General features: G+C 37.5%; 1 protein-coding gene across 2 annotated transcripts in view; it reads right to left on the bottom strand.

Annotated features, from left to right (window-relative positions):
* Window positions 1-16,437, bottom strand: part of EDEM3 (ER degradation enhancing alpha-mannosidase like protein 3) — a 66,248-nt gene extending 49,811 nt beyond the window's left edge. Inside the window, exons 1-2 of one of the 2 annotated variants that reach the window (XM_019801374.2) lie at window positions 16,041-16,437; window positions 11,739-11,784 (exon numbers count right to left, since the gene is read on the bottom strand). In XM_019801374.2, coding sequence (XP_019656933.2) covers window positions 11,739-11,784; window positions 16,041-16,201 — 207 coding nt within the window. In that variant the 5' untranslated portion in view covers window positions 16,202-16,437. The remainder of the gene's footprint in view (window positions 1-11,738; window positions 11,785-16,040) is intronic. The other variant, XM_002920848.4, reaches the window with a different exon arrangement.
* Window positions 16,438-16,844: the final 407 nt, after the last annotated feature.

Here is a 16,844-nt window from a genome sequence, read left to right as displayed (position 1 = left end):
AATAAAGAAATACATAGTTAAGCCTATCAGTCTCTTTCTTATGGTTTCTAGATTTCAGGCATGGTTAAGAAGGCTATCTTGAGCCTCTGAAAACAGCACTGCTATGTTTTTTTATATCTAGAGATTTACTCCCTCTGGAATCTAATTTTCCTTATGATGTAAAATAGGGATGTAACTGTGTTTGCCCCTCAAAACAGCCAATTTTCTAAATGCCACTTTTTAAACCCATCCTCTCCCTAACTGCTTGAAATGCAGCTTTATTAGTTCAAAATTGTCTACATGTTTCTGCAGCCTCAACTTTGTTCTACAGACCCATCTGCTTGACAGACTTAGCTCCTACTCCGACTGCCCTTCAGACCTATTTCCTGCTCCAAACCATTATCTTAATTGTTGTATCTTTGCACCATACCTTGCTGCTTTGTACAGCAATTTACTCCCCCAATTATTTTTCTTCAAGATTTTCTTAACTACTTTTTCAAATTTACTCTTCTGGATAACTTAAAATTTTCTTTAAAATTCCACTGAAATTTTAATTGGAAGAGCCTACTTTGGGGAGAATTGACTTCATTACCAACTGAGTCTTCCCACCTTGGAATGCACTATATCACAACATTAATTCAGATCTTCTTTTATGAATTTGGTTTCCTTCTACAGGTCTCACAAATTTCTTAATAGTTATCAATAGAAATTTTATAGTTTGGGTTACTATTTTGCATGGAATTTTCTTTTAAAGATTTATTTATTTGTGAGAGAGAGAGTGCACGTGCACACATGTTGGGGGAGGGGCAGAGGGAGAAGCGAAGCAGACTTCCTACTAAGCACAGAGCCCTCTGCCAGGTTCACGCAGGGCTCAACCTCACGACCCTGAGATCATGACCTGAGTGAAACCAAGAACTGGATGCTTAACTGACTGAGCGACCCAGGGGCCCCTGGAATTCTTTTTTTTTTTTTTTTTAAAGAATGACCATGACAGAGTATTTCTAATCCAGATAATAATGAAACACATGCAAAAATCTTCCCTCCTATTCATTACAAACAGAGAAATTATTTATCAGTGTTAAATTATTTTAAAAACATAGCTGAGCTTAGGGGCGCCTGGGTGGCACAGCAGTTAAGCATCTGCCTTCGGCTCAGGGCATGATCCCGGCGTTATGGGATCAAGCCCCACATCAGGCTCCTCTGCTAGGAGCCTGCTTCTTCCTCTCCCACTCCCCCTGCTTGTGTTCCCTCTCTCGCTGGCTGTCTCTATCTCTGTCAAATAAATAAATAAAATCTTTTTTAAAAATAAAAAATAAAAATATAGCTGAGCTTAAGAACAAAAAAAAATTCTCAAGTACCAAAAGTGAATAATGGAGTACAGAAGATGAAGCTGCAGTGGCCACGACATGGATATCAGAAGTAAAGACAGACTTCAGGGGAATTACATTAATGCCCAAAGGGTATGAGAGTTGATGCTACTGGTCTTGCATACATGGCCATAAGCCAGAGAAATAGGTTCCTTCAGTTGGATAGTTGGCTTCAGTGAAACTAGACTGGAACATCCCCACCTACTGGCTATAGGTCTTAACAGAAAAGGACAGAAACAAGAAAGACCTGCTGAACTTTGTATTTTCTTCACTAGGGGAGAGTCCCTAAGAGTCCTCTAAATTAATTATATGATTATGAGAAACACTTAGAGATTAGAATCACTGTGCTTATATATTTCAACTTCAGACAACATTCACTGACTCCCTGTCAAGAATAATAAGATTAATACACTCACATTGTCCCCCACTCAACTTAAGATTTTTGTCAATTATGTTATTACAGACAGTCTTCACTCAGCCTGGCTTTGCTGTATACAAGTTTCTACAATCAAGTTAAATAAACCCGCAACAACACGTCTCAAATTTCAGTTACTACTGCATATTAACTGCAAGTAAGTACATAAAATACAAACTTCTGTGCCAGTTCTTCAATCCAGAAGTCACTATGTAAATAACCGACCGCTCATCATGATCAGTGATCAATCACATCACTTCTTTCAAAGTCTGTCAGTGGTTTGATCACCGTGTATCTAATTTTTAGCTCATACACAACAAGCGTGTGGTTGTCTCCTTGTCAGTCAGTGATAACCACACATGACAGTGTGACAATTTACAAGGATGGATAATCAAAAAAGGAAATTAGCCAACAAGGATGAAAGTTCAGCGAAGAAATGAAAAATGAGGACACTGAAAGTGCAATTCGAACCGAACATAAACAGCCTATAGAACAGCTGGCCAGAGACTGCTGCTAACACTGACCCTCGAGAGATGGCAGACGCGCGCGCAGCTATACGAACTGAATGAGGGCCTAATTATCCACACAGATGAAGAAAGAGGTTGCGACATAAAGGGTGAAGATGTCACAAAGGAAATGATACCTGCAAAACACTTCCCATTAAAGGAATTCCCTGAAGTATTTCAGGATACAGAGGGAAAAGGGTAGAATTTTTTCAGCTGATCCAAATTTTGAAAGGAGGAGGACAATTCGCCAATGCTTAGAAAAGAAGCACGCTGCTGTCTTAGGTCACACAATGAGATGAAGGCAAGGGAGGCAAAACTCTTCGATCTTAATGAGTTTTTGCAAAGAAGTAACACTTTGATTTTCAAAGACTCTAATATTTTGAATATTAGTTTTGCTATTTTAAATCTTCTCTGTACATTTATAACCAACAGGAAGAGAATTTTTAAGGTTTTGACAAAGATTTTTAAAAGTTTGTAACATTTGTATTCTGGTCTGTAACCCTAGTTCCCACAGTTGCTAGTATCAGAATTTTACTCAAGTAGAGTCGACACACACCATTTTTCTAATGGCTTCTCCATTCCTGACTTTTTATTTTGATTCAGCTGTTGGTTGCCTGGACTTGTCCTCAGATACATTTTTGTTTCTTGGTTTTAAAAGAGTGTCATCAGTATTGTTATTTCTCTGGTATCCCTGGGTTAGATATCTCTTGTCTTACACTTGAAAAATAAAATGAATGTTTATAAAATGCTTGAGACATACTTTCTTTCCTTCAGAAATTTGAGGATACTATCCCACAACCTTCTTGCATTCACTGAGTATCACTATGGCAAAGTTTCTAAGACTAGTCCGATCCTTCATGCCTTGAATGACCTATACCTCCTATACCTGTATATTCCTATGATTCTTAATTCTTGAAGTTCAACAGAAATACTCCCAATTCCATGCCCAGCTCTATCCTACTGCCTCTCACTAAACTCCATCATCTATATGCCAAACCCACAGTACATTAGCAGCAGAAAAATAGAATAGAGGACAGGAACACTAACATGGTCAAACAGAAAAGACCAAAAAATAGTAAAAATAAAGTAGGCTAAAGAATACAGAAAGCACTGAAGACTGCAACCCTTCAGATATTTAAAAAGTTCAGTGCTCTATAATGATTCATTTCCTGAGGAAAGGATTCCAGACAACTGTTTGTACTATAATTAGAATCCACATGCAGCTACCAAATTCTGAATCGAACATACTGTAATTTTAATATTACAATTTTTAGCATAAATTCCTAATAATTTTTTCATGTCTTAACATTTTAAGTTCCTAACTTCTTTTGCAGTGTTAATTCCAATAGAACTGTGATTTCCCAGAATGCATTCTATTTTTTATTGCTTAAGTTTCATATTTAACACATCTAAACAACACTTATAAGTAATTCAAAAAAAGTGATATTTTTTCAACTTGCTGATGTATTTTGAAACTTTGTAAGATATCGTTCAAATGTTAATTTTTTTTTTAAAGATTTTATTTATTTATTTGACAGAGAGACAGCCAGTGAGAGAGGAAACACAAGCAAGGGGAGTGGGAGAGGAAGAAGCAGGCTCCCAGCAGAGGAGCCTGATGCGGGACTCAATCCCAGGACTCCGGGATCAGGCCCTGAGCCAAAAGCAGACGCTTAAGGACTGAGCCACCCAGGTGCCCCTCAAATGTTAATTTGATTGTAAAGAGTTCCTTACTATCCAAACCACCACCACTTAGAACACTTTATACAATTCCTAGGGCTTTGCAAAAACATACACATGCACAAACACCTCTGTCTGAAATTAAATATGAAACTCAAACCCGAGGCTTATCTAGATAATAAAAATATTAATAGCACTTACAAACAGAATAATTAAATAAGGGAGCTTTGAACAAGGTGTAAAAATGTTTTATGCTCTGCTACTTCAAGATTAAGGATAAAAACAAAACCACAGCTTTTTCTTTGAGTTAACCACAAAGTGAACTACAGTTGGTTTGCATAAATCCAGAGCAATGCCTACGTGGCAAATAAACAGCCATATTACACTTCAAATATCCTGTCTATCTGAGGTACAGTAATATTTTCTCTTCACAATGTATTGCGAGAACAAGGGATAAGTAATTCATATTGCTATGACTCAATCACAAAACACATTTAGTAATTATTACTGAGAAATAAAACTCAGGTGATAAAAAGAGTCCTATGCATATTAAGCAGAACATGTGCCTAGCTAAAAGCAAGAGCAAATGCATAAAACAAAACAGAGTAGACTCCTATTTCTGGTAGAAATTGACACTATGATTCTAAAATTTACACAGAAATGCAAATAACCGGGTCACCTTGGTGGCTCAGTAGGTTAAGCGTCTACCTCTGCCTCAGGTCATGATCTCAGGGTTCTGAAATGGAACCCCGTGTCAGGCTCCCTGCTCGGTGGAGAGTGCTTCTCCCTCTCCCCTCCCCCTCTTCCTATGCCCCTCCCCCTCACATGTGCGCATGTGCGCGCGTGCGCGAGCTCTCTCAAATAAAATCTTAAAAAAAAAAATGCAAAGAACCTAGAATATCCAAAACAATTTTTTAAAAGAACAACACTGAAAGACTTACATTGCCTTATTTCACAACTTAATATCAAACTTAAGACAGTGTGATATTAGTATACATATAGACATATAGCTCAATGGGGAAAAAATACAGTCTAGAAACAGGCCCATGCATAGATGGTTAACTAATTTTACACAGATACCAAAGTAATTCAGTGGTAAAAGGATACTCTTTTCAACAAAGAATGCTGGAATAGCTGGATATCCACATAGAAAAAAAATATACATCAACCCTCACCTCATTTTATATACAAACATTAACACAAAATGAGTGATAGATCTAAATGAACAGGCTAAAATTATAAAACACCTAGAAGAAAACAAGAAAATCTTTGTGGCCTGGGCTAGGGAAATATTTTTTAGGTAGTATATAAAAGACAGGAATCATAAAAAAGGATAAATTGGATTTGATCATAATTTAAAACATTTGCCTTCAAAAGACATTGTTAAGAAAATTAAATGGCAAAGCACAGACAGGGAGAAAATACTGTGATATGTGATATATGTGATAAAGGACTGATATCCAGAATATACAACTCTATATGTGATAAAGGACTGACATCCAGAATATATCACTCTTATGACTCAGCAATAACAGGACAAATGAACTGATTTTAAAATAGACAAGAGATCTGAGCAGGCTTCACTAAAAAAAAAAAAAAAGAAGATATACTAAGCACACAGAAAGATTTTCAACATCACTGGTTATTGGGAAAAGTCAAATTAAAGTCACAACAAAATGTCACTACATATCCATTAGAACAGCTAAAATTAAAAAGACCGAAAATACCAAGTACTGGAGAAAATGTAGCGTAACTGAAACTCTTATACATTGCTGGTGGGGAATACAAAATGTTACAGATACTTTAGGGAAGTTTTACAGTTTCTTATAAAGTTAAACTTATCCTTCCCATATAACCTAACAATCCCATTCCTAGTTGGGAAATATATGAAAATGTATGTCCACATAAAAATTTGCATTCACAGAAAATTTTCACAGCAGTCTTTTTAATAATACCCAAAGACCAGAAACGAGCCAAATACTTATCAATTACTGAATGGGTAAGCAAACTGTGTTCTATCAAATCAACTGAATACTACTAAGCAATAAATAGGAACTACAATAATATCCAACAACATGGCTAAAATCTCAAAACCATCATGTTAAACAAAGAATCGGAATCAAAAGACTACATACTGTATGATGCCATTTATATGAAATCTTAAAAAGGAAAAACTATAGTGCCAAAGCAGATTACAATGGTTGCCAGGGGTCAGAGATAGGGAAAAGGAACTGACTGCTACGGAGCATGAGGAAGCATTTTGATGGAAAAGTATGTCATGACTGTGGTGGTAGTGGAACAAATGTAAACAACTGTCAAAACTCAGAATCATGTACTCAAAATTAAAAATTTTTTTGTCTATAAGTTATACCTAATTAAATAGAAAAACTTTTTCTACTGAGTTAAAATCCTATATAGAGTACCAGAGTGTGATAATAAAATATTGCCAGAGGCTACTACAGAATTTATGCCATTTTGGCAAAGTTTGAGGATGCTCTAAAAGTAAAGGCCAAGGAAACACTCGTTAACAAAAGGTAGTCCCACACTGATCCACACAAAAAAAGACACACAGAAATTTATAATTTTCCTCCTCCCAGCCATTAGTACCACTTTTTAAGTAATTTATTTACAGAATTACTTTTTTTAAAGATTTTATTTATTTATTTGAGAGACAGAGACAGAGACATAGAACATGAGCAGAGATAGGGGCAAAGGGAGGGGGAGAAGCAGGCTCCCCGCTGAGCAAGGAGCCCGATGTGGGGCTCAATTCCAGGACCCTGGGAGCATGACCTGAGCTGAAGGCAGACGCCTGACAGACTGAGCCACCCAGGCGCCCCCAAAATTACTTTCTGATGAACAATCAAAAAGAAAACATTAGGTACAGAGTTTCAAATGGGAATATGAAAAAGTTCTGGAGCTGGATGGTGGTGGTTGCCCAACATGGTGAATATACTTAATGCCACAGAAATGTTCATTTAAAAATGGTTAAAATGGTAAATTTTACATATATATATATATATATATATAATGCAAAGAATTTTTGCAAAGAAATTTTATACACACACACACACACACACATATATTTTAACCACAATAAAAAATGTTCAAAGAAAGTAACTTTAGGGGAAAGAAAGTAATTCTAAGAAAACTTACATAAATCTAGAAATCTATAAGGAAGTTACATTTTCCCTTGGTTTCAATGATAAGGACTAATCTACTGTTTCTTTGAACTGTGCTCTCATAAAATCAGGCTCCAAAGTGGTTAGTAGGTATGATTCTACTAGGTAAAAGAAACTGTGCTTACCAACTCTTTTGTTTAATGCTCTACCTTAACAGTTTTTGCTTATAACAGTTTGAGTTGTTTACAGTAACAGGAAAAACACTGGGAGACAAATATCAGGTCAGGAAGTGCAGATCCAAAACGGTTCTGCATTTGGTGGCCTAAATACATGTCATTTTGTCATCTAAATTAATCTGCAAAGTAACCTCAGCACAAATACTAAAAACATACTAACAGAAGCGCTAAAGTGGCTATGGTCTGAGGTTAAATAAGGCCACACAAGAACTGCCAAAACAAACATCTAATTTCATGTTATTTGAGGGAAAAAGAAAGCCATCTGTGCAATTTACTGTGGATAAATTGCAGTCTGATCTAGGGTAGAGATTTGTCAAACATACTTGTTATAATATTAATATTTAAGCCAATAATTGATAAAATCAGAAAATTCCTGGATATAACAAAGGATGGCAGGGTCGCAGTGCCCTACCTAAAGCTGGCAGGGTATTGTTATTGAAAAGTAGCATTTACAGAACTTGGAGAATCAAAAAAAAAAAAAAGTAAGGAGAAAAAATAACCTCAAAGGGTACATGCCTTGGACAGAAAAGAATGTGTTTTAAAGAGGTTGTATGTACAATCCAAGGAGTTAAAAGCCTAGATGAAGTTTAGGAGGGCAACTTCAATCTCAGGCAGAGAACGAATCATGACAGTAGTGACAGGAGCCGTAAACTCTTACATTGTGCTTCCTATTTGCTGGACACTAGTTTCACGCACTTGAATTATATCAACTTGTTCAATCCTTACAACAGCAGTGTGGGGCAGGCAAACCACTTTAGAGAGATGAGGAAACATGCTCAGGGAGATTAGGTAACTTTCTCATTGCAACCCAGCTGGTAGGTGGCACAGCTAGCTCATGGTGTCCTGTTCCATTTCCAGACTTCTTGCTTGCTCTTAATATTATATTGTCATTTTTGGAAAACCATTGTTCTCCTCGGAACCAAGAAAGTTAAAAGGAATTGCTCTAAATGTACACTAGAATGGAGAGTAATATTAAGAAGGACTAGTGAGAAATGAAAAGCTTTCAACATTTATTAAACGCCCACCATGTGCCAGATATTTACATTTCAGCATGGTAGGCAACCGACTACAACAAAAGAAGCCGACTTACAGATCCCAAAAACTCACCATGAACTTGTATCTTTTATGAAGTTTGTTAAATGATTTCTTTGAATTTAAAAGGCAAAGATACATAATAATAACCAAATGCAAAAAAAATCACTATTTGATTACATCTTCACAAGAATTCAATTCAGTACTTTAAAAAAAATGGTTTTTTAAAAGATTTTATTTATTTCAAGAGACAGAGAGCACAAGCAGGGGGAGGGGTAGAGACAGAGCGGGAGAGAGAATCTTAAGCAGGCCCCACACTCAGCACAGAGCCCCACGCAGGGCTCAATCTCAGGATCCTGAGATCATGACCTGAGCTGAAATCAAGAGTCGGACGCTTAACCAACTGAGCCACCCAGGTGCCCCTCTTTAAAAAAATTTAATAAGTGTTTGTGCACCAGGCATGATTTTGGGCACAAGATATAAAAAGATGAATTTATTAAAAATTAAATAAAATGATCCCTGTTCTCAGGACACCTGGGTGGCTCAGTCGGTTAAGCATCTGCCTTCAGCTCAGGTCATGATCTCAGGGTCCTGGGATTGAGTCCCTCCTGCATCCAGTTCCTTGCTCAGCAGGGAGTCTGCTTGTTCCTCTGCCTGCTGCTCCCCCTGCTTGTACACACTCTCTCTTTCTGACAAATGAATAAAGTCTTTTAAAAATAAAAAATAAAATAAATAAAATGATCCCTGTTCTCAACAATCTTACAAGCTACAATAGCCCTTTACAATTATGCCCAATTTCCATCAGATAGTGCTCAGAGGGGTTAAATGATCTATTTAGGGTCCAAGCTATTAAATAAACAAGACAGAATTTGAACTCAAACCCATCAAACTCCAAAACCTATACACTTTTGCTCTACAGCAAGCTAATACTGTTTCTGAGTATTAAAACTGGAAAAAATTTTCAGGTGACTTCAAATAACAAATACAGAGCACCTGGTCTCTGCCTAATATTTTAGAACTGTTTCAGGTTAGTTTTGAACTTGAAAAAGGGAAGTGAGAATTTAGACTAAATCTTGGGTTACAATCTTCACATAAACTGAGCACAAGTACGTTCCAAGAGTCACTTCTGTTGTAAAATAGTTGAATGTTTAAAAATATGTATTGCAGTGGACTGCTGATGGGTGTGGATCCACTGGAAAAATGAAAGGCAGTGTTAATTCCAGAAGTTCCCAGTCTTCGGGGTTGAAATACCCTTTCCTTTCAATCTTACAGGTAGGGAGGTGTAATACAAAGTTTCCCAGTCAGGGGCCAATAAATAGGAACTGGACCAGGAAGTCCTCTGAGAGCTGTTCTCAGCACCTGCTCTGTCATAAATCCATTTACTAAGTGCATTCTATAATAGGAAAAAATGTATTGATAGAACTTTCTGCTGTTTACCTAAAAAGAGAAGAGATATTAAAAATACTGTGCTTTAGGGGTGCCTGAGTGGCTCAGTTGGTTAAGCGTCTGCCTTTGGCTCAGGTTATGATCCCAGGGTCCTCTGTCTTCCTTTGTCCCTCTCCCACCTTTCTCTCTCTCAAATGAATAAAATCTTTTAAAAATTAATTAATTAATTAAAATACTGTGCTTTATAAAGGGAGGATCCTATTCACGGTGAAATATACTGAACTGATCCAGCTATATACCCTTTTATTCAACTTTGGAAGCAAAGTATGCATTTATGAGATGGCTAAGGTTTGAGGATATAGCATGGATCCACTTGGCCACCACAAAACTATTAGCCTAGATTTGTTCAATTATGCTTGGCCCAAATGGAATTAACTAACCAGAGATAAATAATTTTGAAAGAACTATTAAGGGAATGGCCAAAGTCTTTAGAAATGAATTTAAACCTGTGTTTTCAATATGCTTAAAAATACCCCAAGCTTCATTACCATTATTTTCTAAAAACATTAAGAACTCAATATAGATTCTTAGAAATACGAAATATAAGGAGGAACAAGAATTATCAAATATAAAACATGTTCAAACAATACAAAAATGTGGGGCGCCTGGAGGCTCAGTCAGTTAAGCATCTGTTTAACTCAGGTCATGATCTCAGGGTCCTGGGATTGAGCTCCGAGTCGGGCTCCCTGCTCAGCAGGGAGTCTGCATCTCCCTCTCCCTTTGCCCTCCCCCCCCCCACTCATTTTCTCTCTCACTTGCTCTGCTCTGTGTCGAATTTTTTAAAAATCTTAAAAAACAGTATAAGAATGCATAAAGTGTGAATGTATTTAGATGTTTATAAAGATGTTAATATGAAGATATTTGGGTAATATATAATGAAAAATGGATTCACAGAATCAGTTAAAATATACTTAAAGCAGAACCAATTAAAGTTAGTTCTCTGCCAAACTTTTCCCATCTATATTTTACAGGCTTTCATCATAAAAGAAAATCTGCTGACACATTTTAAAATGTAAAAACATTTTAAAATGTAAAAAACTAAAAACATATTTTAAAATGTAAAAACATATTTTAAAATTCATTAAGAATTCTCAGAATAATTTGATTACTCTTTTCAAAATTACAGAAACTTACACAGAAAATTTTCTTTGAACTCTAAACTTTGCTGCTAGTTCAACTTTTTAGAAATTAAACATTTTTTTCCTGAAGTCTAAGATCATTTTATTAAGGGGCATAAGGCAGGGAGAAATAGAGGGCAGCTACAACCCCCCAGCCCTACTATGTACTATGGGGGGATTAAATTTTTAATTGTGGTAAAAAACATGTAACATACAATTTACCATTTTTAACATTTTTAAATTCAGCAGCATTAAGTATATTCACTGTTGAGCAAGAGATCTCCATACCTTTTTCATCTTGCAAAACTGAAGCTGCTATTTCATCCCAAGTGAACACTACGACATTTTAAAACAATACAGATCAGTGTATCTAGGAAGCAGAATATATTCAAATCAAAGCCCACTATGAGGACATAACTTGGATAGAAACTAGGTCATATTTTGTCTCTGTTCACCAACGGTTTTCTTCGTAGAGTATATAAAGCAATATTGTAAAGTTTTTTTAATTAAGAGAATAATTTCCCCAAAGGCTGGAGACAACATCTTATTCACGTACATCCACAATATCTAGCTATATAAACCACTCACATTGCTGACAGCATCAAAGGAACTACTTAAATACAAAGTTCCATAATGTAATGCAATTTCGTAGCTATCCCAATAAACTCCTTTAAGAACCAATTACCAGAAACACTCTGTTGGCTTACACTTGCACTGTTTTTTTTTAAAAAAACTTCCGTTAAAAAAAAAAAGTGCTATTCAGGTTTCCAAATCTGCAGCTGACTATGTTTATATAACAACCCACTCACATAAATGATGTGTAAAGACAAGGCTTCTACTTACCATATAGTTACCATAAGCATGATCAAACATTTCCAGTACTTGATTCCTAATATTAAAAGAACAGAAATGGAAAAAAGTTAAGTACTTGTTTTTCTAAAAAAGTTAATGCTCCTTGATAAACATACACCAATAAAAAAACAAAAGAAAAAATTAGTTAGAAAAGACATAAACAGAGTCAAGAAATATACCAGTGTTAGTAGACAAGCCTTCATTAACCACATAGAGCTGGGCCAAACTTTTACTATTCCTAGCAATTTATGTAAAATTCACCTTATGTTTCCCAAGAATATTGATAAATGATGTATGCCATGCAGAGAGAAGGAAATCTGATGCTGAAAACCAATTACCTCTTAAGAAAATTATTCAACATATCTGTCTTAAAAGGAAGAATATAGCTGGAGAAGCCCAAAAGAAGTAATTATTATTACTGTTTATTGCTTATATTACATATTCTATCAACAGAAGGGTGGGTATGTAATGATACAAAATAACAATACTCTAACAAGCTTCTTTCATTTTAAATAAAATCACTAATGCCTAGCTTAACACATATCTATTAATACATATTTGCTCACACTTTCAAAAGATACATTTTATGATTTTATGATGTATTCTCTTCTCCTTTAAAAAACTGTCAAAAGTCAAATAAATAATATTCATCTCTAAAATGAGAAGAGATTTGTATGTTTTGGCTATCTCTGTTTCTTAAAATCCCCAAGATGACTATTTAAAATGGAGATTTCTGATCCCCACACCAGATTTACTAAGTCAAAATCTGTATTGTCTGGACCAACAAATCAGTCTTTCAGTTCAACACTCTCAAGTTTGGGGGCTTGAGGACTATACAAAAAACTACAAAGTTAATGTTATGGTTAGACAAGGCCAAATATTTCAATAATTAGCAAGGGAAAAATAGTTCAATAATCTATTAACACTTACTATTGTTCCCAAAGTTCCAGTCACTAATAGCAAGAATTGAAGAAAGTGTTAGAGAAAATGCCTGGGTATAATTTTATTTTACTTCCTGTTATACTACAGTTGTCATTTTAAAAACTGTAATCATGGATGATGAAATACTAGTAATAATAAAGCTAGCAGACAGAAAAGAACTAATTTCCAGATCCTGGCTATGATGACCAGCAAAATCAAGTACATTCAAACTTGTAAACTGAATAAATTAAGTCCTGACAAACTTTTTATGAATAATCATTTTAAAATAATAAACAAGATCTTGTCACTTTGCTAAAACATTAATTCTTTACATGTGTACATATATGATAGAATATGGATCAAGTTATCTCAGAAAACTATGGAGTATCTTAATTCTTCCACACATTTATTACATTGAAGATGATAAATATCTCTCAAATTAACTAATGAACAACCAAAAACAATGTTAAAATTTTCTTTTCAAGCACTGATATCAATAAATGGAATATGGAAATTCTTTTTTCTTTCACTGAAATAGAATCAACACAAGATTATTGCCAAGAAATAGGAATTCCTTTAACTGGAAATGGCAGTGCCTAGTAGACTAAGCCTTAACTTGTTAACCCAAACTTCATAAGCATTCAATTTCCATGAGTACGGATAAGTCAAGATTGTGTACGAGGACACATTATTTTCCAATCCTTACATTTTTGTAGCACATGATCATCAAATTTCTCAACACATACTTCAAAGTGGAGATAATTTAATATCCAGTTGAGCACTTTCTCTTAAACATGTAAGTCCTCACAGTCATATTTAAATACAGAATGGTAGCTTACTCTATTAAACAGAAAAAATGTCTCTATGATGGTTTTATTTCTATTCAACAAGTGAACAGAAATGTATTGGAAATCAGATCCATAGTTCAAAAATTATGTCTTTTTAATTATTTTAAAATAATTTTTATAAGTCAGCTTTTTCTAAAACACATTGCCTGTCAATGTCCTACAGAAACTGGATTGCTTTATATTTCTTTTTTTTAAATGAAAAGATAACATTAACAACTGCTGTAACATGTAAATCACAAAAGCAAAAAACAATGTATTCCAGGAAGGGTAAGACTACATATGACCAAGGAAAACATTCCATAAACTACAAACTGCAAGCAACTGAGCAACTGCTTAAAACTTGTGATAATTCCAGTCTTTATCATCAGTTTGGTTTCGGGGGATAGGAAAAGGGATGGGGCATTTTAGGCTTTTTATCATAAATCATTATTTGGATTTTTTTTTTTTTAAATCGCACAGGTAAACCTAATGAATCAGAGTTCAGTTTCCCGAAAATTCCCAAAGGGGAAAGCAGTCAAGCAATTGTGTATTTGTGGTTTATAACTCCAGACTCTTACTCTCAAAATTTAAGCTGACATTTCAAGCCACTTTGGTTAAACTTTTCCAGTTAAAAATTAACTTTGGTCAAAAATGACTTAACTAATGACTTTTCTTCAAATAAAAATTTTTAATAAAAAAAAAGGGGGGGAAAGAGGAGTGGTAGCCAAGTAAGATACTTTCCATCCTTAACAGACTTGAAGCTTCTCTTTCCAAGTCTTAAGAAGTGCAACATAGCAAAGAGAACATTGGCTCTGAGGTCATACAGACCTGGTTTTGAATACTGACATATTTAATTGTATTCATCACCAAATATTTCATGTTTTGGATACTGTTGCATATGGTACTTTTAAATTTTAATTTCATGTTTTATTGCTAGTAATGTATCTTAACAGTGGTGCCATTTACCCATAAATACATACTTTTCATAATTCAGTGACCTATACATTTAAAAATAGTGAATTTTATTGTATGTAAAGTATGGCTATAAAGTTAGTTCAAGAATAGTTCTGATAGGGGCACCTGGGTGGTGCAGTCGTTAAGCGTCTGCCTTCGGCTCAGGGCATGATCCCGGCATTATGGGATAAAAAAAAAAAAAAAAAAAAAAAAACTATAAAAAAAAAAAAAAAAGGAGGAGGAGGAGGAGGAGGAGGAGGAGGGATGGCACCAAACATATTATCCTACAACTTCCATTTTTTTTTTGTCTTGGCAATTACATCCTGGATAGCCTTCCAATGATCTACCTCCTCCCTAATGTCTGAATATTATTCCGTAATACGGATGCTCCAAGAACAGTTCCATTCTTTCAAAATGCACATCCTTGTACACCTATCTCTACATCAACAGTGCTTTTATTTCTGTAGGATTGATTCCCTGAGATGGAAAAATGAATCAAAGAGTACACACAATTTAAATTTTAGGAGATCCTGTCAGTACATTACAGCAATTTACACTCCCACCAAGTCTTTTCTCACACTTCGGCTAGTCAGTACTCTGTGTTTTGTACTTACTAATCTTTTCTTTTTTAAGATTTTATTTTTAAGTCATCTCTACACCCAACATGGGGCTCGAATTTACAACCCTGAGATCAAGAGTCATAGGCTCTACTGACTGAACCAGCCAGGCGCCCCTGTACTTATTAATCTGATGGCAAAAACAGCTATCTCATTGTTTTAATCTGCATCTCTCACATTTAAGAGGTTGAGTAACTTTTCATGTTTATTGACCATTTGCATTTCCTCTTGTGTGAATTAACTCTTCATGCTCTGCTCATTTTCTTACTGGTTCTTGGCTTTTTTCTTATTCATTTGTGGGACCTAGCATATATTAGGAATATTGACTCCCAATGAAATACTGTAAATATAACTGAGAATTTTATGACACTTTCGAAATTGGTAAAACTACTTTGAGTAAAGTGAACAGATATACTTAATTGAGGCTTCTGAATAATACCATTAAATATTGTTCTATTAGAAAATGCCGTGCAAGAAAACATCGCAAGGAAACGGTAAACGTATAAAGTTCAAATTCCAACGAACGCCCCCTTTTCCGTAACAGGTGTAAAGACTATTTCCTTAACTACTGTGAGATCAGCAACATTTTCCCAGCTGGGAGCTCACTTGTGCGAGAAATCTAACCATGTCCCCGACTAAAGACAACAGCAGGACTCTGACGCGTAGTGGCACGAGCTGTAGCCCCCTTCACGGGCCACTGACATGGCAGCTGCGTTGACACACGGCGGATGGCCTCAAGGAGCCTGCACATGTCACCGACGGCCCAGGCGACACCCCGACGGTCCCCCGAGGTCGCACAGCAGGCGACGGCCCCCACCTTCCCGGACCCTGTCCTCCTGGCAGGGTCCTCGCGGGGCAACAGCCATCCCAATCGCGACAGGAGAGGCCACTGTGCGCCCGGGTCGCAATGACAGGCACCTCGCCTGTGATCCGCCTCCTGAGCAAACCCACCCGAGGCTGCCAGGCATCCTTACCCAAGCTTCTGTCTCTCCTCCCTACTCATGGGCGCGGCCCCCGCCGTCCACACGGACGTGGCCGACACCAGGCAGAACGCGGCCGTCGCCGCCACCAGGCTCCATGGCGCTCGCTGGGGGACCGAGGACCCACAGCCCCGGCCGCCGCCGGCTTCGCTCATGGCCCCACGGTTCCGCGCACGCGCAGCGGCTACGCCCGGCCGGAGGGACACATTGCCGGACGCTGGAGGCAAGGGGGCTGTGAGCCGTGCCGAGGGCGGGATGCGGAGCTCCGCGAGCGGCAGCCGTCGCCGATCTGCTTCCCGAAACCACCGAGCCGGTCCCCAGCGCCAGCGCTGCCACCGCCCTCCGCCCTCAGCAGCCCCGAGCACCTCCCCCAGCTTTCCGGTGTCGTAGTCTAGGAAACCACCTCCCCCAACGCTACTTCCGGGTAGGGCCCAAGGCGTTGAGGCTCAGGACCCAATGGGGACCGGATTGGAGAGGGGCTGGCTCCGGGGAAAGGAGAAGGCATTGGTCGGGAGAAATGAGACGTGGACAAAAGGCGGGACTAGGGAGGGACCTCAGGCTTCGGCCCGCCTCCGGCCAGTGAACTTGCGACTCGAAGACTACAAGTCCCAGCGTGCACTGCTTCCCCTGGCGGGCTCACAATCCGACTCCGCCTGGTTAAATTTCCACCCAGGATGGGCGCGCTGCACCCTGGGAAGTGTGGTCGTCGGAGACTCACGGGCGGTGCCTGAGATCCTGCTTGCCGCTTGCCGCTACGTCTTGCAGCCAGTCCTTCCTCCGGGGTTGTCAGTTGCAGAG

This window comes from Ailuropoda melanoleuca, chromosome 8 (genome assembly GCF_002007445.2).
Source record: "Ailuropoda melanoleuca isolate Jingjing chromosome 8, ASM200744v2, whole genome shotgun sequence".
Lineage (NCBI taxonomy): Eukaryota > Metazoa > Chordata > Mammalia > Carnivora > Ursidae > Ailuropoda > Ailuropoda melanoleuca.
Note: the sequence above shows the minus strand (reverse complement) of the source record. Positions and strands in the feature narration are given on the sequence as shown.